Here is a 23,630-nt window from a genome sequence, read left to right as displayed (position 1 = left end):
AGCCAAGGTGGAGGCGGCAGGCAAAGGGCAGGAGGGCATTCCAGCAGCAGGAGCAGCCCTGGCGGTGCCGGTCCAGTCGGAGCCGGAGATGCAAGGCCGAGACCCGCGAAGGTGCTCTGCTTCTAGGCAAGGGTGACCGGCGGCCCGGCTCTGCCCAACGCGCCACGGCAGTCCTGGGGCCGAGAACCCCCACCTTCTACAGTGCCACACAGAAACACCCGACCACCTTGTGATCCAAAATCAAGGCTGTATTTATCTTCATTGATTGACACGAGAACTCAGTGTTTAAAACAACCAGAGTCCACAGTGGAAACACGGGTTGAAAATACAGAACAGAGCAGATGGCTGCCGACGGTCGAACCAACAAGGCTCAAGAGTGCAGTGGACACAGGTGGGGACGTCGGGGAACAGAGAAGGACGCTGAGGACAGGACAAGGGGATGGTCGGGTGGTTATGAAAGCAAAACTGAAACCAAAAGGAGATCATGCCAAGGCCTCCGTAGGTGGAGGAGCGCGCTGAGGGACATTTGCCGATGGCCTTTGCATGGAAGGGAAAGTGGACAGAAGTTACTATTTCTGATTGCAATGAACCTTTAGACTCTTCACTCCTAAAAATCTACTTGTCTGGTATGGATTCTGAGAACGCTGCTCAAGTGAGCACTAGGGTCCACAGCAGTGTCCTTGTGGCCAGAGCCGGCCAGTCCCGGCCAGTCCCAAGGAGGGCGGGGCCCAGCTCGTTGCGAGGCTGGGGGAAGGGCCCTCCCCAGACAGCGGCCCAGTCCCACCTCTGAGCGCTTGCATAGTGAAGGATCTGCTGCAGTTAAGCTTCTGAACGTGTCCAACTGACAGCAAGTGGGTTTTTTGTGACCATGTTAAACAAATAACCAGAGAGGTTTCTAGAAACTGCCTTTTATAAAGTCTACCTAGGTTAAGAATTTAATAACGTCATATATTTATATTAACAGACTATTTACATATTTGTTTTTTCTTTAAAAACAAACCAAAAAAGAAATCCTCTTATGCTTCTGCATAATAAGGCAAAAAAAGTTTTGTACATTATTATTAATTATTATTTTAATATATATCTGTAACTTCGGTTCCAAGTACCAAGGGAGGGCCAGGCGGGCCCTGAGTGGGGGCCTCACAGTGCGCTGGACAAAATGACCGTTTTTTCTCCATAAATAAGACAAAAGATCCTGGGGCTCTAGAGAGGGATCTGAGGCCTTTACATTGCAAATCTGAACTGAAGATAAAAAAGCAAAAGTTTCTCTTTTCTTTTTAAATGTCTAAAGAGCACAAAATTGAAAAAAATACAAATCTATTAAAAACGCTTCTCACCTGTGGGAAAAGATGTACAAACTTGAATTCTCCTCCAGTAGCCTAATTTCAAGCTCAGAAAACAAAAGATCACCCCCAGCAAAGCTGTGGATGAAGCTCCCCGACTGTGCAGACTTCGGGTGTTAAGCAAGTGTCACCCCAGGACTGACGGCGCTGTGCTTAGGTTCTAGAAACGTCCACGTAGAAAAGTTTACAGCAGTGCATTTGTGGAAGGGCCTCTGTACACTGGGTGCGGGGTCCCGCGGGGACTACCGCGCCTCCACCTCCTGGGGGTTGCGGGACGGGGAGTAGTCGCGCGCCTCGGGCCCATGGCCCCCGAGCGGCGTAGTCCTGCTCCGCGGCGGCGGCCCGGGGGGCGTGGGGGGCCCGCCCGCGGCCACCAGCGGGGGCGGCGCGCCCAGCGCGGCGGCGGCGGCAGCGGGCGGGGTCCGCGCCAGGAGCCCGTTGTGCAGCGCGGCGGCGGCGGGCCCGAGGCGCGGGTAGTGCAGGGCGCCCAGCGCGGGCAGGAGCGCGGCGCCGTCCAGGTGCGCGGCGGCGCCCAGGTGCGCGGCCCGCGCGCGCTCCAGCTCCTCGCGGCGCGCCTCCCGTAGGCGCTCTGGGCTGTAGTCGTGCGGCTCGCGGTCGCGGTAGGGGCGCTCGGGGGGCTCGAAGAGGGCGGCGGGGCCCGGGGCGGGGCCGGCGGCGGGCAGGGCGCGCCGGGGCAGCTCCAGGCCGCGGTAGGCGTCGCGCAGGGGCTCCCACGTGAAGCCCAGGCGCTCGCGGGCCGCCGGGCTGGGCCCGAGCTGCAGGGGCGCAGGGGGCGCGCGCGGACGCTCGGGTGCTGGGTGCAGGCCGGCCCCTGGGGGCTCGGGCGCGTCGCTGTCTTCCCTGCGCTCCTCCTTGACCTTGACGTCGCCCTGGGGCCGCTCGGCCGGCGCCTCGGGCGGCTTCCCCGGCTCTCGGCCCAGGAGGCCCGCCAGGCGGAGGCTGTCGCTCAGAACCGCCTTGCTGTAGGGAGATGGCGGGCGCGCGGCCAGCTTGGCGCCGTCCTCCTTGGCCGGAGAGCGGCTCTCCTTGATGCGGGGCTCGGCCTCGCGCTCAGCAGGGACCCCGGGCCCGCACGGTTCGCTCTGGCCGCGCAGGAGGAGGCTGCTGGCTGGGTGGCCCACGGGGGCTGCGGGCGAGGCCCGGCTCAGCAGGCGCGTCTTCTCCAGGAGGTCCCTGGGAGCGACAAGACAGACACCCTCACTCAGCCTAGTGGCAGGAGGGGCTTCGTGGAACAGGGTGCCCAGAAGCAAGCTGTTTGCCACCAAGTTCCCACTTGTATGACCTCAAGGTCCTTGGGGAGGTATGTGTGTGTTGGGGGGGGGTCCCACACCCTCACAATACCCCACATCTCCCCTCCCCTCGACAAACAACTTGGAAACCAGCTTTGCAGCAGGACCCCAGAGCTCCCCCCACAGACCCAAGCCGCTACGCCCCTGAGGCAGGACAGACCCTCAGTGAGGAACCTGGGCCCCAAGTTCACTCTGGGGATGGGACCCTGGAGTCCTGCATTGGCTCTGGCCTACCATAGCTCCCCTTCATGAGGCTCCACGGCCCTGTGCCTCTAAGCCCTTTGCCCCGAGTCTGGGGGCAGGGATGAGGGTCGGCCCCCAGGGCCTTGGTAGGGGACCCCCGACAGGAGGGGCGAGGCTGGGAGCCCTCCTCTGCTCCTGTCCACTCCACCAGCCAGCCACAACTCAACCACCTCAGGTTCCAGACTCTGCTGCCGACTCTGGAATAGGACTCCCACCTCCCCTGCCCCAGCCTAGCCCTGCTGCCCCAGGGCAGCCCGCTCAGCCCCACCCTCCCAGCCCGGGGACTCACCCACAGGTGCCCCTCCCAGACCCAGCCCCACCTAGGAGATGCCGATGCTCTACTCCCTGCGAATGCGAGCTCCCTGCAGAGGCCCCGCTGTGGTCAGTGAGCCGACCTTCCCTGCTGCTGCCTCCAGGGGTGGACCTGCCCTCTGCATGGCTCCTGCCCAAATCCTGCTCCATCAGGGGTTCTCCATGGGGGCCCTCTCTCTACTGGGCTTTCCCAGCCCTGAGGGTACAGCAAGGGGGATCTCCACGCAGAGCTTGGATTGGCCCACACCCAGAGTTCCGCAAAGCCAGCTGGGGCCCACAAGAGCTGAGGGGGGCGTCACTCACCTCTCCTCCCTGCCCTTGTCCGGCTCTCGGTCGTGGTTGGTCAGGGCTGAGACCCGATCGGGGTCCACGGGCTTAGGCCATGGGGGTGGTGTGGGAAAGGAGGGTGGTGCCCGGTGCAGTCGGTTCCAGGCCTCGTGGGGGCTGGGCAGGCCATGCAGCACAGAGCTCTCCTTGGGGGCAAAGATGCCGCTGCCCTGAGCTGGAGAAGGGTGGGAATGTGAGGCCAGGACAGCTGCCCTGCCCCCACCGAGGGTGCCCTGTGGAACCGCAGGGCTGCTGGGGAGAAGCACACCATTCCTGCATCCCAGGGAGGTGGCCAGAGGGTAACAGTCGGGGTCTAGCCCAAACCCACACCAGGAGCCCGAGTGTGCGTGCATGTGGGTGAGCAGAGAGCAAGCTCGGTGGTCACTCACTCAGTGCGTGGCTCCCCAGGCCTCCGAAGGCGCTGCTGCCCAGGCTCCCCAGGCCCCCGAAGGTGCCCGGCCTGCTGAAAGGGTCTGTGGGGACAACCTGGGCTCAGGGTTCTGCGTCGCTCATGCCAGGGCTCTCACCTGACTCCCCTCCTGTGACACCAGAGCATGGCAGGTGCTCCTATACAGTCTGAGGCATGTCCTGCTTCTTGGGGTCACCTCCCCACCCACCTGCATCCTCCCCCAGCCCTGAGGGCTGCAGAGGGCCAGCCAGCCTCCAGGGAGCAGACAGTGCACTTACCTGTCAGGTGACCGGTGGTCAGGAAGCTGCTGGGATGGGCTGAGGGTCCAAATGGGTTGGTGGTGGGATGGGCAGCACCTGTGGGGGCAGGTGGACGGGGGCCTCCTGTTTGTGGGTCATTCCCAGGGTGGGGACACCCCAACTTCCTCTGGGGACACGTCTATACCTCCCACTGGAAGCTCACGAGGGAAGAGGGGAGAGAGGCGATGGCAGCAGGGGCCCCAGAGGAGAAGGTGCCGAGAGAGCTACCAAGGCTGTCCTGAAGACACTGGCCCCAGGGCTTCCAGCTAGAAGCTAAGAAGCAGTGTCCTAGTGGACGCACCTGCTCCCGCGATGTCCCCCAGCCACAGCCCACAGGGGTCACCACGTGGTCAGCTCCACCACTCGCCGGCGGGCCCACCCTGCCTCTGCTGGAGCCCGGCCCGCAGCACCTCCAGGGCGGCTGAGTTGGCCCTGAGAAGGGGTTGCTGCTCTGGGGGGGCTGGCCCTGCCACTACACGCGCCCCTGGTTCAGGAGGGCGGATTCCCGGCGCAGACCAGGATGGGGCCACACTCGTCTCTGCAGCGTCCCCCAGCTTGGGGGACACCTGCTTGCTGGGGTGCCGCCGGCAAGCCCCTCCACCGCACACACGCAGTTTCTCATCTCCGGGAGCTCCCCACCAGAAAGCTAGCCGCTCTCCTGAATCGCTCGCAGGACATCAAACTGGAAATTAGGAAATAAACAGCCTGCTGTGGCGCTAGTGAAGATGTGTATCTGCGTGCGTGGGTGGATGCGTTGCTCTAAGAGCACACGCAGGGAGCCAAAGCCAACGAGCCGACAGGCAGGCATCCAGCTCGGGAGCTGGGAAGGGCGGCAGCACAGACACGGCGGGAGAGACACCCAATCCCAGACCAGGGCAGAGTCCCGCCGCAGGACACAACGCCCGACAGGCAGGGCAGGCCGCTGGCGCCCGTGAGCCTGGGGCCCGGTCTGGGGGGCGTGCTCTGGGCGTGGGGACGGCACAGTAGGGCTGCGCTGTGGGTGGGCGGGGAGTCCAGGCTCCACACGGCGGAGGAAGCCTAGGCCCACTGCCTGGGCCCCACAATGAACGCACGTCCTGTGGACTCCACGGACTGAAGCCCAGTGGGAGGACCTCTGCTTTCTCAGGGCCACCCCTCTGTCCGGAGGCCAGCCTGGGTGCCCTTGTCCACACCCAGCACCCCAGCCTGCTGACCGCATGTCCGGGTGGGAGGTGGCTGCAGGTGGAGGTGAGCGTGCATGAAGATGGAGCAGGGCAGTCAGGGAGGGCTGAGAAGGCGGCACCCGCAGGGCCCTGACCGCTGGGGAGGGGAGGAGCGGACCCCTCCAGAGGTGGGCCATGCACAGCTGTGTGGGGTGCTCACACCACGGGCCCAGACGGCCGGCCTCGGAAGCACCTGCGTGTGAGGCTGGGAACTCGGGGCTCAGCGCCTCGTGAACCTGACTCACTTGTGCTAACACGGGTTCACGCGGAGCGCCTGCTTCTCTTCTGGGAGTCTGTGGTTTGGGTGTGTGCGGGCAGAGGAGCTGCGTGACCCGCCCCCAGTAAGAGCCCTGGGCGCTGGGTCTGTGGGCGTCCCGGCAACACGGCACTTGGCGCGCGTCGTCTCGGTTCCTTGCCGAGGAAATGGGATGCGTCCTGGGCCTCCACAGGCCAGCCCTCGGCAGTCCTGCGCCCGGCTTCCCGCTGATCTCACCCACGCGCCTTTCCCCTTTGCTCATTCTGCTGCATCCCTTCCCTGGGACGCATCTTAGCTGTGGGGGTGACCTATGCTGAGTCCTGGAAGGGCTCCCCATGATCCTTGAACCTGGGGGCAGCCCGGGGGCCCCAGCCTGGCAAGACTGTGCCAGGGCAGGCACATGGATTCTTGGGGGCTGTGCCAAAACCCTTCCTGGGAGATGGGCAGGCCGGGCGCAGGGGAGGACTCCCCCCTCAACCCCTGCCTTGGGTGGGGGCGGGGGGACAGCAGAAGCGGAAGCTCCAGGGCAGAGGGGGCGCCTGGGGAGGGTACCACACACGGTGGCATGGAGGCGGGGGATGCCAGGGGGTGCCCCATGCATCTGGAGTTGTCCTGCTGGAGCGCCAGCCCAGGGAACAGGCCGGACCTCCCCTTTCCTTGCGCTCTGGACAGGGTGCCTTACCCGAGCCAGAGAAGAGGGGCCGGGCCAGGTCCTGCGGGTAGTGGAATCCGGCAAACACGCCCGGGGCAGGGGGTCTGCTGGACAAGTCCAGCTTGGCGCCCACCTCCAGCTTGTGGGGGTCCAGCTGCATCTGCTGAGAGGGACAGAGCACATGCAGGGCCCACCCGTCCTGCCAGGTGCTGTGGGTCATCCTACCTGCTGTGGTGGGAACGGGCCCTCATCCTGACCCAGGAGAGCCAGGTGCCGTCAGGACGCATGATGGACACAGGGGTGTCTCGTGCCTTCTGGGGCCTCTGAGAGCTGTGTTTACACTAAAGCACCTCAGTTCAGACATTACATTTTCACAGGTAATACTTTACCTGTGGTAAGATTTTGTGAAACTGAGTTGAAAGAGTGGATTCCTATACCTGTCGTTTTAAACATGCTTAGAAGTTTCCAGTGACTGGATTTGGCATCGCTATTAGCGTTTAAGTTTATTAAATAAGACAAACAAGCCTGTGGCTCTGCTGTGATGGTCCCATGAGGCTAAGCGGCCAGGCCGAGCGCTCACTGGTGCTGCCCACCTCTGGCGCCCTGTCCCGGCAGTGGGGGTCTCTGGCCCACAGGGGCCGCCCCCAGGGCTACGCCCGAACATTTGCGGAGTGCAACAGTGCTTTGTCCTAAGACCCTGTGGACTTCTCGCAGTGCACGTTGGCGGGATCGTTTCTGACAGCCGTGCACGGCGGTGCGTGTGACCAGAGATAGCAGCAGAGGGTGTCAGGACCCTTCTGGGTCGGGGGGCTGGGCCCCTGGCTGCCCCCGTTCTGGTCCGGGTGACCAGACCGCCTCTGCCCACCCTTCCCTGGCATCCCCAGCCCATGGCGCGTTCCCAGAGCACCCGTGGCTGCCTCTTCCTCATGTCATCTGGGTAACGGCCAGGGTGGCCACCTGGCACCACCCTGCCCCCTTCAGTGTACCCCGTTCACTGCTGAGCACCCAGGCACACACAGCAGGTGCTCAATAAGTGCTTGGAGGAAAGGTCAGGGGACAGAACTGAAGGTCACGTGGATGGCTCAAATGATGTTGGTGGGAACGGCACAGGGTCAGCTCATCCCAAACCCCTGCCTGGGGGCATCCTGGGCGACCCCTACCACCCGGCCTCCTCCCCAGCCCTGCCCCGTGTGCCCACATGACGGGCACACGGTGAATGTCTGAGGATCTCAGACGCGGCCCCGAAGGCGTGCATCAGGACACCGTCTGACCCGCCGGCCCGGCTCACCTTTATCTTCTGCTGATGGTGGTAGATCTGCCAGGCGATCTGCACGTGCACAGCACACCACTTCCCAGGTTTCTGTGACAGGGCGGGCCACACACTCAGCCACACAGTGGGGCCTCTTCCTTCTGCGCCCTCAGCACCCCCCGATTCCCGTTGTCGGGCACCCCTGGGGCCATCCGGGAGGCACCCAGAGTCCTCCTCAGCCACGACCCTCCCCCCCAAGGGCACAGGCACGCACGTGCACAGACACGTGCCTGCACACTCACCCTGACCGTGGTCCGGTATGGGTCGGACACCTGTCACGACGGAGAAGGAGGTGTTAGGTCCAGGCTCTGGGGGGGCCATGCCCTGCCACCATCGCCACAAGGGGACTGGGCTGGCTGGGGTGACCCCAGGGAGGGGAGGATGGGCAGTGCGGCCACCTACCCCGGGGCCTTTCTGGAGGAGAGTGTGAACAGCACTGGCCCGGCCTGTTACCTCGATTGGGTTTGAAGTCTGGAGGGAGAGAACAGGATGGGACAGAGCTGCAGAGCCCGCGCCCCCGCACACCGCCACCCGGGGGGGCCTGGCTTCCCACATCCTCAGTCCAAAGGTTTCTGCCAAGGTGGGAAGGGGCTCTCGACAAGGACATGCCTGGCTTAGGGGGCTGAGGCAGCCCTGCTCTGGGGAAGGTGAGAGGAGCAAGCCCAGTCCTCTCCCGGGCCTCCTGCGGCGTGGACGGCCCCGTGCTGGCCACCCCACATAGACCTCCCCTCTGCCCTGATGCTCCCCACGCCAACCTCGAGCACTCCCAGCTGAGGAATGATGCGTGAGGCCTGACTCCCATTGTTCCCTGGTGACCCCCCTGCCGCTGCCTAGGCTGGGATCCTGTGAGGCCCCGCAGGGAGCACGTGAGCCCCAGCCCCCTCCTGCCGTGGGGCTGCACAACCACATCCCACCTAGCGTGGCCGGCTCACACCAACACCAGGACTGCAACACACACAACTGAACCCCGTCCACCCCAGGAGCAGCTGGTACCTTGGGCTGAAAAGCACCCTGTAGGGACCCAAAGGGGCCTGGGTGTGGGAGCAGGGTGGGCAGTCCGGGGATGGCAGAAGAGAAGGACGGGAAAAACTGCAAGAGAAAGAGGGGGAGCGTTCCAGGGCCCCGGCTGGGAGCATGGACATCCTGGGTGGGGACGCTGGGCCTGGCCCCCTGCTCTACATGGAAGGGAACCTGACAAGGCTCTGGGCAGGCGCAGCCCCACCCTTTACCCGCGACCTCTAGCCCACCGGCCAGCCCGGTGACCACAGAGGGACACTCACGTTGGAATGTCGGAAGTAGGGGCTGTCCAGCTTGGGTGCGTACTTATCAAACTGGAAGGAAAGAAGCGGAGAGTGAGGTCTCCCGAGCCTGCCCACACCCTCCACTGGGCCCAGCACCCACGCCCCCGTTGGGCCAGGCGGAGGCCCAGACGGCTGTCCTGCTTCCGGTGGCTGGTGGTCTGCAGCCAGCCGTCCCCTGGGCTCCCTGAGGACACTGGCCCAATGCCCTGAACTGGCCCGTTGGGGCCCAGCTCTCAGACTGGGAGGGGCCCCTCCCTGTTCTAACGGTCCCACTGCGGGAGGTGCAGAGTGGCCCATCTGCACCCTCCGACTGTACTGGCTGAGGCCCAGGAGGAGATACTGCAGCCATGATGGGGGGCATGGAGCCCAGCGACCTGGCCCTTCACAGACTAAAGCCTGGTGGCAATGGACTCTGCCCCACACAGCAGCTGGCTCCAGAGACGAGGGCCCAGGACTCAGGGCCCACCGGAGGGAGTCCTGGTCCCCCCGCCCTCTCAGTCCTCAGTCTCCAGACCTGCTGACCTGCTGCTGACTGAGACGCTGAAAACCCCGTGTGAGTACGACTGGCCCCAAGGCCGTGCCCCCCGAGTGTGGACGTGGGGCACCCGCCCAAGCCCACAACAGGGAACCTCACGACAGGACCCAGAGAAGGACCAGAGGGAGGCGCCAGGTGGCCAGACGGGGCGGCCCTGGCCGCGTGCGTGCGGAGAGCGTCTGCGTGTGCCTGCTGTGTGTCCCGCCGCCCGGGCCGACCCCGCCCACCCGCACGGGGGGCCTACGCACCGGCGGGGGTGCGGCGGGCGGCAGGAGCGGCGTCGGGGGCAGCCCCGCGGGGAAGGGGGCAAATGTGTGTTGGTGCTGGTGTGTGTGCTGGTGTGTGTGTTGGTGCTGGTGGAACTCCGCCCGCAGCAGAGCCCCCGGGCCCAGGGGGGCGCCGGGCCGCTCAGCGCTCTGGACCAGAAAACGCGCGTTCAGCTCTTGCCTGAGCAGCTCGTGATCTACAAGAGAAAAAGAGAGAGAGACGGAGAGGCACGTCGGCCGCGGGCTCCGGGCGGGGCGAGGCGGATAGTCACCTGGCACTGGTTTCGGCAGGCCAAGCCGTGGTGGCCGCTCGCTAGGTGCGGGCCCCAGGGTGGAGGTAAGAGAGGTGCCTGTGACCAAGTACCAATCAGAATCCCCGAATGAGGCTGGCAATACATGATTGGCTGGCTGAATGAGATCAACAGGCTGGCATCTAAAGGCAAGAGAGAACACCGTGAGCCCCCGGTGCCCCCCAAGCCGGCCACAGGGGAGCCCTGCCCACCCCCCCACCCCCCCAGCCCAGCGTCCTGGTCCCATCCCAGGGCACCAAGCTGCCCGGACCTGCGGTGGGCTGCTCAGGATTTTACAAAGAACGTGGAGACGAGACCCCTGGGAGAAATCTTCAATGACCTGATATTTGGCCTTGAAGGGACACCTGCCAGAACCAAGCAGGAGGGAGAGGCCAGGCTGCTGCGGTTCACCTGGAGACCCCCTACTCCAGGACTCAGCTCTGCATGCCCCGTCGTCCCAGACCCACTAAGGATGAGGGACTGCAAGGGTCACAGCAGGCCCTGGAAGCCTTTGTTGGCCCAGCAGCGGAGCCGCTCCAGGCGCCCCTCCCCTTGACTAGGCCTGGCAAGGGCTCAGGATGGAGCAGCGGATGCATCTGCTTCCATGTGCACATACGGGGCACCCCTGCGCCTGCGTGCGCGTGCACAACCCAGGCCGACAGCGGGCAGTGGGACCCCCTTGGGAAAGGCGGCCTGCGGGGGCCAGGGCCCCGCCGTCAGCCCCTGGGGTCCGTCCGGGAGCAGGTGCGGGAGGCTCTGCCCCGGGAGCCCGCACCCCTTCCCCGGGGAGCCCAAGTCCCTCCCACCTGCCCAGAGGTGAGGATCAGAGTGCGGGGGGCGGCGACCCCGGCCCCAGCCAGCACCTACCGGCAGGGTGTCCTGGGATGACCAGGCTGTTGGCCGGCAGCGCCGGGGGCGGGGGCAGTGTCGGGGGGGCGGCGAACATGGCCGCCGCGTGGTGCTGGTGCTGGGCCTGCGAGCGGAGCGCCAAGTGTGAGGTAGACAGGTGGGGGCCCGGCCCGAGAGGCGACAGGGACGCGTGCTTCGCGAGCCCGAGGCTGGCGCTGCTCCCGGCGCCGCTGCTCCTGCTGCGGGGGGCGGGGGCTCAGTGTCTGGGGGCGGGGCGTCCGCGCGGCCCCGCCCCCGCCCCGCGCAGGCCCCTCCCCTCCCCACCTGAGGCTGTGCAGGCCGTTGTGCGCAGCCTGGCCTTGGCCCGCGAAGGCGCCCAGGGGCAGAGGCACGTGCGTCGGGAGCGGGGCGCGGGGCTGTGGGGGCGCGGGCGGCGGCTGCGGGGTGAGGCGGGGCAGGGCGGGGGCTTCCTTCTTGACCGGCGGGCTGGCCGGGGCGCCTGGCGCGGGATCGGCGGGGGGCGCGGGGCTGCGCACCGTGGGCAGGAAGGGCGGCTCGGCGCTCAACTCGCGGCTGCGCTCCAGGCCCGAGACTTTGGGCGGCGCCCCGGCCTTGGCCTCGGCCTCCTCGCCCAGCGTGGGGCCTGCGGAGAGAGGGCCGGAGTGAGCTGGGCCTGACTCAGGGACAGTGGCAGCGAGGTCATAGCCAGGGCTGAGCCCCCACCCCCCAGTCCACAGGGGCCAGGGCTGGGGCCCCTACTGGGGCTGGGGAAGAGGGTTGCCGGCCCAGAGAGCCCGCAGTTTCCGGAAGGGGGGCAAAGTGCAGCGCACGCTTGGCCCAAGCAGGGCATTGGTCCGAACCTGATGCCCGCATGGACAGGCCCTTCTGCCACTGTGCAACACGCGCGCTAGTGGCCTGTGTTCTTTTCGAAACCACCCAGGTGACCCATGGCCTGAGCCCTCTTTGGGCCCATGACCTGGGAGGCCTCCAGAGGACTGGCCTCGCTGGGACCTGGCGGGAAGAAGTCCCCGCAACTGCCGCCGTCCAGGTCATCTCCCACCCTCGCCACACCCACTGTCCAGGCAGATCCAGCCGAGACTGCTCCCCTTGGAGCTGTGTGTGTGCTCATGACCTTGACCTCCTCCTACTCATTCCAAACCCGCCTTTCCAAGCAGTGTCTCAGGTCATGTGCCCAGAGGTCAGGTGGGTCAGGAATCCCCAAAGCAGGCTAGGCAGAGGGCGCGTGTCCAGCCACAGGAGGCTTTGTCTGGAGCGGCCCGCGGCCCAGTTTCCTAGGAGTGGGAATCCAGGTTCCTGATTGCGGTCACCCCATTTGGGCTGTGGGCAGATTTCATGTCCTCCTGGGGCCCATGTGGGCACTTGCCACGCTGAGTGGGGCAGAGAGCCTGCAGCTGCAAGGCCGTGGGACCCGGGCCGGCAGTGAGACCCAGAGGACTCTTCTGAACCTCTGGGACGTCTCCTCCCCTGGCAGAAACCGGTGGCAGCAGGAAATGGCTCCTTCTGCCTCCTCTTGGGTGACACCTCCTGCTTTAACCAGCAGCCCGCATGTTTGCTCAGGGCCAGAACTGGGGAGGAGGCCACCACCGCCACGAGAACAGGGACTGAGGCCTGATGGCTCATGGCGCCATCTCTACCCACCCGCTCACAGCTGCCAAGGGCTGCCAGCCTGGCACTCTGACCTCTCTCTCCTCCATGTTTGTGCCACCCCTTGCAAAGTAAGCACAGCCATGAGGATGTAAAGAGGCAGGTGTGGGCTGGGCAGAGCTGTGTGTGGCCAGTGCCCTGGCCCTCCTGCAGCCTCTCCCCTCACTGGGGAGGCATGAGCACTACGGGTGGTCACCCCTGCTATGAGCCTCCCTGGGCACTGCAGAACCCTGACTGGTTGCCCGAGCTCTGCCTACACACGTGCGTGAATGGACCTGGCAGTGGGCTGAACTGTGCCAAAAAGCCCTGTCCAAACTGTGGTCCTTAGCACCTGTGAATGTGACCTAATTTGGAAAAAGGGTCTTTGCAGATGTCATCAAGCTAAGAATATTGAGATGACACCAGTCTGGAACAAGGTGGGCCCTAGACCCAGTGATGGGCGTCCTTCGAAGACAAAAGGAGGAGGCCATGGGAGGTGGGAATGACACCCAGGAGGAAGAGGAGGGAAGGAACCTCCCTTAGAGTTTTTGGAGTGTGGCCTTGCCAACACCTTCATTTCAGACTTCTGGTCTCCGGACCGCTGAGAGGGTAAGTGTCCATCCATTTTGTGATTATTTGTTGAAAAGGACACAGTTCTGTGTTACACTCTGTGTGAAATTCTCTCCCAAGACCAGTCTGGCATCCCCTACCCTGACTCTGGCATGTGTAGGCTTTGCAGAAATGCTTTGATCTGAAGACGAGGCTTCTCCACCTGAAGCACGGGGAGACCATGCCCTGCTCCCAGGCCAGTAGGACCGGTCACTGCGGGTCCCCACCTGTCTGTGCTGCAAGGCTGTTGCGTCCAGTCCCATCTGGACAGAGCCTTCCAAGCAGGCCCCTTCTCTGTGCTGGGTCCAGTGACCCTGGCAGACTGGGTGACAATGGCCTCTCCTGGCCTTGGATGCTAGGGAACTCACTCTCTAGAGCAGTGCAGGCCAGGAGAGCTTCCTGGCACCATGTGCCTGTGCTACCATGTGGGGGCCTCCGGCCAGGGGGTGGGGCTGCTGGGCAGGGATCTAGTCCCTTCATGGCAACGTTAGCCATGTACGCAGTGGTGGCCCTGGCAGCCAGGGGTGCCTCAGCAGGTGCCAAACCACGAGCTGCCAGTTGTCCCCAGAGCACCTGACCCCATGAGCCTCGGGAGGGTCTAGGAACATGCCTTGCTAACAGTTCTGGGGAAGGGGCAGGAACCCCACTTTGGGAACCACTGCTCCAGTGCTGGCCCTGCTCCTGACTTCTGCTTTCCTTGTAGCTTTTGCTGGGGGGGTGGGCTGTAAATCACAGCATGTAACTCCTGCCTCAGGCTCTGCATCCAGAACCCGACCCATGATACAGCCTAACCTGGAGCCCACTCTCTTGCCCCCAAAGGCCCACTGTCCCTTCCCATGATGACTTCTGGGATGTGTCCTGTCCTTTCCTAGAGGCGAGGAGGTGAGGCCAAGGAACATGCTTACCTTTATCGGCTGCTGGGGCAAAGAGCTTCTCGGAGCCCACAGATGCCTGGAAGACAGAGAGGAGGGTCAGAAACAGAGGGGATGAAGGGCCTGGGGGTGAACTTGGCTCTTACCCTGCCCCCAGGACACAGGTCTGGGCAGGTTTTGTGCATGTGAGGTCTGCCCGGCCTGGCAGAACGTGTCCTCCTGTGTCCACAGCTGCCACCCAGAGGGTGACCATGCCCAGGCCTGGTGCAAGCACGTGGGCACACAGGTCACTCAACCCAAGATCCAGGACTTGAGGATGCTCAGCAGAGACGTGGGGGTTCAGTGTGGCCCTGCCAGTGGGGGGCTGGCACTTGGGAACTCAGGTACGTCTTGGCAGGGCCAGCCCCAGGAACCCGAGGACTCCGCTGGGCCTGGTGCCGGAGGATGGAGCAGAGCTTGGAACTGAACAGGCTGCAGGATAGCACCCACCACACTTTGCTCCAAGTCACAGGTCTGGGGAACCACGGCTGTGACAAAGCACTGAGTGTCCAGAGCAGAGCATCCTGCTCCAAGTGGTTTCTGATGGACCTCACCTCTCAGCCTCTCTCCTGGGGGGATGCCCACATGCACGCAAGATGGTGCGATGTCAGGGTGAGGACGTGGCCCTGCGTGGAGGACTCTGCCACAGCTCACAGGAAGGAGCTCCATAAGACTGCCCTTCTTGCTAGTTGATTTTTTTAAAGATTTTATTTTTAAGTAATCTCTACAGCCAACGTAGGGCTCGAACTCACAACCCCGAGATCAAGAGTCGTACGCTCCACCAACCAAGCCAACCAGGCACCCCACTAGTTGACTTTTTTAAAAACAGCTTCACTGAGCTATAATTCACATGCCATACAATTCACCTGTCAAAGGTGTACAATTCAGTGGTTTTAGTGTCTTTGCAGCTGTGAGCAACTGTCACCTCAGTCAGGCTTAGGACATTTTCATCACCCCAAAATGAAACTGTGAGTTCTTCAGCCATCGCCCCAGCCCTCACATCCCCTGGCCCCAGGACCACTGCCTCTCATGTGTGCAGAGGCCCTATGCTGGACTTCCTGGTGGAAAGCGGTCAGTGGTTGCTGCTGGGCGGGCGGGGGGGGGGGGTTGGGGAACGACCGGGCACCAAAGAGCATGGGGGCTCAGCCTGTGAGGACGGCCACTATCAAAGCCAGACAGCAGCAGGTGCTGGCTAGGATGCAGAGAAGCTGGGACTCTCGAGCACTGTTGGCAGGAAGGTAAAAGGTGCAGCCGCTGTGGACAACGGTCCAGAAGGTCCTCACAAGGTTGAACGTGGAAACACGTGATATAGCAATCCCACTCCTGGATACATACTCCCCAAAACTGAAAGCAGAGTCCCCAACAAATATTTGTATGCTAATAGGCACAGAAGTATTATTTACAGTAGCCAAGAAGTGGGAGTGGCCAAGTGTCCATCAGCAAGTGTATGGAGAAACTAAATGGTCCATACGTGCAATGGATACCACTCAGCCTTAAAAAGAAGTCCTGACACCTGCTACTATCTGGATGGACCTTGAGGACACGGTGCTGAGAGAAAGAGGCCAGAACCAGAAGGACAAACACTGGAGGATCCCACTTATCTGAGGACTCAGATTCATACAGAGTAGAAGTGGCACCAGGGGCTGGGACGGGGGAGCCAGGGTTTAGTAGGGACAGTGCCGGTTTTCTAGGTGGAGTCCGGGGGTGGACGGAGGTGGATAGAGGCGGCGGCGGCGGCTGCAAAACAGTGTGAATTTGCTTAATGCTTGTTCACTGTGTGCTTAGAAATGGTTAAGATGGTAAGTTTTGTTATGTGTATCTTACCATGATAAATACAAAATTAAGAGAAAATATGAGGGAGCTTTCTGGGGTGATGAAAGCGTTCTCTATCTGACGGTGGCGGCGGAAATGTAGTCGTATGCATCTGACCTCTTCTCTCCCAAGTTTGTTTCTGGTACATTCTACATGGTGAGTAGTGGCTGTCAGAGTCCCTGGATTATCACCTCACCCCTAGGAGTCCCCATGGGGTGTCCACCTGAGCTGGGGGTCTGCAGGGGCTGGGGGGGCAGGCTGTCAGCCCTGGTGGGGGAGGGGGGCGCTGCAGCCCAGCGTCTGGCTCCAGACATGGCCAGCAGCGCCTGTCCCCATCTGCCCCTCAGGGCCAGACCCCTGGTCTGTTTGTCTGCAAAGTGACCAAGAGGACAGCTCACGCGAGTTTGCTCTATGGCAGTCACGGCCCCAGATCTGCCAGGAGTGATGACCACTGCACCCCCACGCTGTACCCCTGCCTGATGGCACAGGGGTCACCCACCCTCCCAGGGCCCATCCAGAGACCCCAGGACCACACGGCAGTGCCCGAGTGACAGCTCTGTTGTTCTCGTTACCTGGGCTCGTTAACATGCCCACAGATGAATTCTCCACAAAGCCAAGAGTCTCTTTTAAATCCAAATCAGAACAGGTCACCCCCCAACTCAAGCACTCCAGTGTCTTCCCAGTGCCCCCAACTGCAATCTGTCCCTGATCCTGCCAGGCTGTGTGAGGCCCACCTCCCCCACAGCCCCCGGCACCAGGGCACGGGTCTGAAAGTCTTTTCTTGCTTGGCTGCCTCTCAGCTGCCCTGGATGTGCGTGGGCACTGCCATCGATGAGAGGAGCTGTTGTGTGCCAGCCGTCTCCTCTGATGAGGCAGCCCCTTAAGGTCTTCGTCATCTGCCGCGCTGACAGGCCCTCTGGGCTAAAGGGACGGTGCTAACTGCGCAAGCAGCCTCGAGGGTCCCCAGCTTAGCGCCACGGCCAGGGGCTCCTTATCTCTCGGCAGAGCACATGAACGAGCTCAAGGCCCCACCACCCCAGCTGCCATTACCATCCAGGAGTCTGGGCTGGGAAAGGGAAGCTGGGGGGGCCCCCAAGCCCCAACCCCATTCGAGCCCCCTGTTCTGACACAGCCATTCCTGTCGGAACAAGGCGGTATCAGAAAGGAACGCGGAGAGGCGGCACTGAGAAAATTCGTGTGTTCTGTGGGGCACGACTCCTCTTGGTCCCAGCCTGGGGGGAAGGGGGAGCAAGTTCACCTAAGGCCATGCTGGTTCAGTTCAAGGCCTGGGGCTTGAGTAGGGGCCAGGAGGTGGCGCCCCAGACACTTGGAAATTCTAGGGGAACAGTGGAGGGGCTGGGGGGGGTGTCTTCCCCACCACTCCCCACCCTGGATGCCAGCCTGGCAAAGGCAGGAGGGAAGGCACTCTCCCAGGTCCATCCAGTCCCCACCACCCCCAGTGCCACGGAGGGCCCAAGTTAAAGTTTGCTTGGGGAAGTTGAAGGACCTGAGTCCCTGCAGGGGTTCTGGGAAGGGACCCGGGCAGGTTCCTGGACCACAGTGAGAGGCCTGGACATCCGGCCAGGTGCAGCCATGCCCACCTGGGAAGGCTCTGAACAGACAGGCAGGCACCCTCAGGCCGCTGCGGGGCCGCGCCCGCGTGCCAGCCCCCTTCCCCGGGCACGAAAAGAGACGCTCCTGCTGGAGCTCGCGCAGCACAGTCCCTCTGCTCCTTCCATTCCACGGGGAGGGGTCTGGAGCTGGCCAGCAGACCCAAGGGGGGTGGGCAGCCCCAGGGCAGCCACCAGACCTGTGCAAATAACTTCCCGAAGACCATCTACTGGGATGTGACCCAGGCAGCCACATCGTCTCTACACCTGGCGCTGAGCCAGCGTGGGGGCGGAAGAAAGGGGTCACTCCGGGCGAAAATACAGGTGGGAGGTGCCCGGGCTGCAGGTTCACGGTCTCGGTGGAGGGGGCACGCCCGGTAGGGAGAGTGTCACGGCCGGCACTAACTCCCCTAGGGTGCACAATCCCGGCGGCGGGCGGAGGTCACAGCGCGCTTTGTCTTCGAGGACCCGACCCGCGGGGCAGCCTCCGCTCAGACACGCGGCACAGCCTCCGCCGGCCGCGCCCCGCCCCAGACAAAGAACTCTAACTCCGGGCAGGTGAGCGCGGAGGGCGCCGGGAACCGCGGTGGCCGAGCCCCCGCCGGGGCGCAGACAAAAGCGCGCGTCCCCCACGACGCCCGGCCCCGCCTCCGCCAAGGGCCCCCCCAGTGCCCTGGCCAAGGCCCGGGACCCTCTGCAGGGATGCACCCCCGCCCGCCGGCCGCCACGTGGGCCACGGGGGCGCAGCCGGGGAGACACGGGGTCTCCGCGCGCCTGGCTCCCGGGAGAGACGGGGTGGGCAGAGCGCCGGGGGCCTCTCCTGAGCCCCGCTCCTCTGGAGGGGGCGGTTGCTCTCGTCCCCGGCCCCCGAAGTCCCGAATCCCTCCCCGGAGCCACCAGCGCGCACTCACCGCGCGGGCGCCCCGGGTGTGACGGGCTCTGCAGGCAATTGCCGCTAGTCCTCGGGCCGGGGCCGGAGCCGGAGCCGGGCGGCATGGACGCGGGCGGCGGAGCGCGGGCCCCCGCCACCTTTGCCCGTCGAGGTGGCCCCTCTCCCCGCGCGCCCTGCCTAGCCGGAGCCCGGGCCGGGGACGCGCATGCGGGCCGCGCCGACTCGGCGCGCTCTGGGCGGTTTTCGGGGCGCGCTGGGCCCCCGGCGCCGTCGAGCGCGGCGAGGGCCGGAGAAAGCGGCGGCGGCGGCGGCGGCGGCGGGCGCACTGCTGGCGGGCGCGCAGGCGGCGGCGAGAACGCGGGCGGGCGGGCGGGCGGGCGGGGCGGGGGCGGGGCGCGGGTAGGCCCGACTAATCCAGCCCCGAGGCGCGGATCTGCCCGCGCGGGGCCGCAGGCCGGTCGGAACCTGGATGTTCCCTCTCTGCCACGAGGTCAGCGCTCGCAGCGCCCGCTGTGCTGAGCTCTTTATGGGCCCGACCCCCTCCGACTCGCAACAACTTATGCACGGCTCCTAAGCTCAGTTTACAGAGGGGGAAACTGAGTCACCGAGCGGCGAGGAAAGATGACAGAGCTCGCACGTCCGTACGATGTAAGCCCCGCCCTCCCTGGGGCTCGGTTTCACCATCTGCGAAACGCGAATGCAGAGTGGGGAACGGTCCAGTTACTGGAAGCGCAAACGGGTACCGCGGGGCACGCACCGCTCGGCGGGCGAAAGCCCACTGCAGATCCGGGCGAACCACCGCCCCTTGCAAACGCCTGCATGTGCGGACACCGAGCCAGGCGCACCGGCACCCTCCATTCCAGAGCGCACAGGCGGGGTACAGCTTCCTATCATGAAACGCGCTGTGCGGCAATCCACGCAGAACACACGGTCGGGGGGCACCAGGAGGTCAGCTCTGGTGGGGCGTCCAGGGACCCCTGGCTTAGAAGCCCAGGTCAGAACCTGCAAACACCTGCCCCAGGCTGCGAGAATCAGTGGCCGGGTCCACACTGGGGAGCGCGCTGCGTAGCCGTTCCCAGAGACCCATGGTTGCGAGCTCCAGGATCCCGTGGCTGGCTAAATACACACGAATGGACACATTTGCATAGGACCCAGCTCATCTCCAAGGGTCCAGAAGAAACGGCTAGCAGCGCCACTCGCGGTGGGGACCTGAAGTCCTTTTGTTCTGCTTGAATTATGTACCAAATACACGTATTCCCTTCTCCTGCCACATTAACGCCGTGCCCCCAGGTCCTGCTGCTGCCTGCCATAAAAACAGCAAACACTAGCTGCGTGTCACATGTCACGCTATATGCCCTGTAACTGTGAAATCGCTGGGCCCTCATGCCTGCATCCTCTGAGGACACCCCGTCACCCCCACTGTACTGACGAGAAAACAAACGGAGGTAGAGACCGATGTGACCCGTCCGGGGTCATGCAGCTGGTCTGTGGCAGAGCCGGGACGTGAACCCCAGCAGGACTGTGGCTTCTGTGGGCTTAGCCAAGACATGCTGGGAAAATCGGGGGCTGGGGAGGAGTCTCTGCCTCACAGGGGGGTGTCTGTGGGCCTCCTCAGCCGCCATACCGCACCCCACAGGGTTATGAGCTCCTGCACACAGCCCTGGCTCCAAGGCCTCTGGCAGCAAAGGGGAAAGATGTTCATGCAGTGGGGTGTCCCAGCAGCCTAAGAGCTCTGAACGATGTCATGCCCTTGTCCCAGGAGTCTGAGTAGTTACCCTACACGGCAGAGTGGAATTAAGGGTGCTAACCAGCTGACCTTACTATGGGCAGATGATGGGGGGCAGTGTAATCACAGTCCTTACCAGTGGAAGGACATGGGAAGATGCCACTCTGCTGGCTGTGGACACAGGAAGGGCCAGGAGCTAGGAATGTGGGCGCCTTTGGGAGCTGGAGGAGGCAGGGAAGGGGGACAAGCCTGGCCCCACCCTGACTTAAGCCCGTGGAAACCAGAACACCAGAATTGTGAGATAACCAGTCTGTGTTGTCTGCAGCCGCCAGTTTGCGGAAGTTGGCCACAGCAGCCACAGAACCCCCACGTCTGTATCCAGGACTCCGATGAGGGGATGGAGTGCAGAAAGACCAGCCCTTGGGGCATGACAGGCTGCCCCCCCCCATGTTGGCACACAAATGCCCAGCAGCAGGCCTGGGTCCCGCTTACAGCCTCGTGCAAGCCACTGGCAAACACACCGGGAGTCAGGCCAGACATGTACAAATGGGGTGGAGTACCCCTGCTTGTGTTCCCTCTCTCGCTGTGTCTCTCTCTGTCAAATAAATAAAATCTTTAAAAAAAAACCCAAAAAACAAATGGGGTGGGAGTACAGCAGTTGGACGGGCAAGGTGATCGTGTGCTGCTCTGAGCGGCAGTCAGGGAGGCCCTTCCAACCAGGGCCTCTGCGCAGACCAGGCTGAGGGGATCTCTGGGGAAGAGCCCTTCTTGGACGGCTAACAGCCAGTGCAAAGGTCCTGAGGCAGGAGCAACCTGGCAGGAACTCAAGGGCGCTTGGGTGTTTGTGTTGAGCAAGAGGATGTGGCTCCAGGTTTAGGCAGGAGAGAAACTCTTTTAAGACCCTCTCTGTAGGATCCACCAGAAGGCTGGAGTGGGGGGTGGGGAGCAATGGGCCTAGCTGGGAGCTGCTGGGATAAGCCAGGCGGCATAGTGGGGGGCCTCTCATGTGATGGAGATGGCGCTGTTCCAGTAGAGTGGCAGGTGGCCGTGGTTACAGGAGCTGGGAGCTCTGCAGGGGGAGGTTGGCCAGGGGCCAGCACGGGGCCCTGCTGTCCCTCTTGTCCACCATGGGCTTGATACTGAGGCCTAGAGGGGCCTGCAGGGAAGGAGCAGGGGGAGGAGACGACAGTGGACACGGGCCCTGGTGGAGTCGCAGCTCTGTCATTTCTTTGTGACCCTGGGCAGGTCCCACCCTCCCGGGGGCAGACGTACACCAAGTCGGGTACTCCTCACTAACTGAGCTCTGAATCCTCAGGGCCCCCCAGGGGTGCATTCTACTGTCATGCCTCTTACAGAGGAGAGACCCAGGCTGGTGGCCAGGCTACACCCACTCTCCCCCAGCTGGCTAGAGACCCGACCCCTGGCAGAGCCAGTGGGGATGGGGATAGCAGGTGGGGGCCGAGTGGTTCTGCTGGGCCAGTCTAAGCACCGGCAGGAGGCACCTGCAGACGTGCCGCCCAAGGGGGAGCAGCCCCAGCCCAGCCACGTCACCGAGTGCCACCCACCCCCTGCAGCCCCAGACCCCAAGGGAAGCCTGTCTTCATGTCAAGCATGCTCCCCAAGGCCACCCTGAGGCACTGACCGTCCTCGAGACAGCACCTCCGAGCTGGGCACTGCGTCCCCCTCCAGCTGGGGGATCCCAGGGCAGGCCTGTCTGTGTTTAGAAAGGCAGGCAGCTGTGACATGGACGATCTGAGAAGGTGCGAAATCCGGAAGGGAACAGAGGGGCAGACAAAGAGGAGGAGGAAGGCAGCGGCCGGGGAGCACAGGGGCTTCCCAGGGAAACACACACTCAACGGAGAATGTTGTACCTCTGTCTGTCACCCCAGGCAGCACCAGGGGAGGTGCCTGCCCCCTCCCCCAGGCTGCCTCTCTGGGGGTAAGTAGAGGCAGAGTCTGCAGGTGAGGAAGGCCTGCGGGCTGTGACAGGAACACCTGCTGAGACCAAGGTCAGGGCCCTGTGGGAGTGTGGCTGTGGCTGGGGCTCTCAGGGAGGGGGCCGGGGTGCTGGGCCTGAGTGCCCTCCCATCCCTCACCGCCCAGCATGGACCCTGCTCCTGGCCTTGGTTCTCCTGGCCGTGGTGGGAGTGTGGCCTCGCACGGAAGGTCCCCACGGGGGTGGCCTGGCGGGCTCAGCAGAGGCCAGGGTGTGGGGGCAGGGTTCAGGGAGGGCCCTCGCTAACTGGCACCCAGTGTTGGGAGGGAAGCGAAGCCAGAAAGACCCACAGACCCCACTAATGGGCTGACAGAGTGGAATCAGACCCCGCTCAAACGGCCAGTGCTGCCTCCTCACCCACCGGGAAATGCTAATTCAGTGCGAAGCGGTCTAGACGCTGCCAAAGACGTGGATTTCACAGAATCAAGAAAACCCTGTGGCAAGACTTGGAGGGAGGGCCCGGCGGCACCAGGAGAGCTGTTCCAGGACGCTGAGCTGGGCTACAGGGCTCTGAAGGCCGCCGGTCCAGGGGAGGAGGCCCCAGGCCATCTGCCGTCCTCAATGCCGTGACCGTGGCAGCCATGTGGCTCGTGCCATCCAGGAGGTGGACACGAGCAGGACGGCGCAGCCTGACGCACTGGCTGAGTGGTGGCCCCAGAAGACATGTCCTCCCGGAACCTCAGAATGTGACCATATGTGGGATTAGGGTCTCTGCAGGGGTGACGAACATAAGGATCTCAGGTCGCCTGATTTCGGCTCATGTCATGATCTCTGCGCCCAGCTCTGCACTGGGTGTGGAGCCTGTCTGGGATTCTCTCTCCCCCTCCCTCTCGCAAAAGAGAGACAGAGAGAGGGAGAGGGAGAGAGACAAGGATCTTGAAATCATCCTAGATCAGAGTGGCCCTAAACCCAAGGACTCTGTCCCTCTAGGAGGAGTCAGAGAGAAGCCACATGACAATGGCAGAGGCGGGGGATGCAGCCACAAGCCAGGGACACCTGGACGAGGCGGACGAGGCAGGAAGGACCCTCCCCTCGAGGCCCCAGAACCACGGCGGAATACGTTCCTGCTGTGTAAGTGGTCTGACCTGCGCTGGAGTCCAGTGAGGCAGGGCGGGCCCCCTGCCAGCCCGTCCCCGGGGGTGAGGTGTCCTCAGCTGGAGTCCGAAGCAGAAGCCATGAGCCCCCTGGGCTTTCTGAGGCCAGGGCTGAGGGGGGCCCGTGAGTGTGCAGGTGTGTGCACACAGAGCATCTGTCCGTGTAACGGCACTGTGTGGTGTGAACGCACGCGTGTGCGGGCGGGAAGGCATGTCTCGCTAAGGCTCCCGCGGTGGCCCAGTGCTCTTATGGAGGTGGCAGGCAGGCCTGGCTCTTCAGCCCTTCCCCTCTGGGGATGGGGAAGGGGTGGGATGGGGCTGAGTGGGACAGTCACCCCAGGTCCTGCGGGGGGACCCCCAAGGGGCGGAAGCCTGTGGTGGGGCCAGGGTGGCTGTGGGGGCTCGGACCACCTGAGGCTGTGGCCCTGAGCTG

At 63.5% G+C, this 23,630-nt stretch overlaps 1 protein-coding gene across 7 annotated transcripts in view; it reads right to left on the bottom strand.

The window, feature by feature from the left end:
- Positions 1-227: 227 nt before the first annotated feature.
- The window catches only part of FBRSL1 (fibrosin like 1), a 60,481-nt gene continuing 37,078 nt past the window's right edge, over positions 228-23,630 (bottom strand). Inside the window, exons 5-19 of one of the 7 annotated variants that reach the window (XM_081802457.1) lie at positions 14,062-14,107; positions 11,228-11,546; positions 10,922-11,142; positions 10,129-10,197; positions 9,747-9,961; positions 8,943-8,993; positions 8,656-8,751; positions 8,065-8,133; positions 7,905-7,934; positions 7,642-7,713; positions 6,384-6,516; positions 4,223-4,300; positions 3,925-4,008; positions 3,512-3,710; positions 228-2,537 (exon numbers count right to left, since the gene is read on the bottom strand). In XM_081802457.1, coding sequence (XP_081658583.1) covers positions 1,586-2,537; positions 3,512-3,710; positions 3,925-4,008; positions 4,223-4,300; positions 6,384-6,516; positions 7,642-7,713; positions 7,905-7,934; positions 8,065-8,133; positions 8,656-8,751; positions 8,943-8,993; positions 9,747-9,961; positions 10,129-10,197; positions 10,922-11,142; positions 11,228-11,546; positions 14,062-14,107 — 2,634 coding nt within the window. In that variant the 3' untranslated portion in view covers positions 228-1,585. Of the gene's footprint in view, positions 2,538-3,511; positions 3,711-3,924; positions 4,009-4,222; positions 4,301-6,383; positions 6,517-7,641; positions 7,714-7,904; positions 7,935-8,064; positions 8,134-8,655; positions 8,752-8,942; positions 8,994-9,746; positions 9,962-10,036; positions 10,198-10,921; positions 11,143-11,227; positions 11,547-14,061; positions 14,108-23,630 lie in introns of all 7 variants that reach the window. The other 6 variants (XM_081802458.1, XM_081802460.1, XM_081802461.1 and 3 more) reach the window with 6 other exon arrangements.

The sequence above is a fragment of the Leptonychotes weddellii genome, chromosome 13 (assembly GCF_054177405.1).
Source record: "Leptonychotes weddellii isolate Sample4059 chromosome 13, ASM5417740v2, whole genome shotgun sequence".
NCBI classification, from domain to species: domain Eukaryota; kingdom Metazoa; phylum Chordata; class Mammalia; order Carnivora; family Phocidae; genus Leptonychotes; species Leptonychotes weddellii.
The sequence above is the reverse complement of the archived record's forward strand: the minus strand, read 5'-3'. Positions and strand labels throughout refer to the sequence as shown.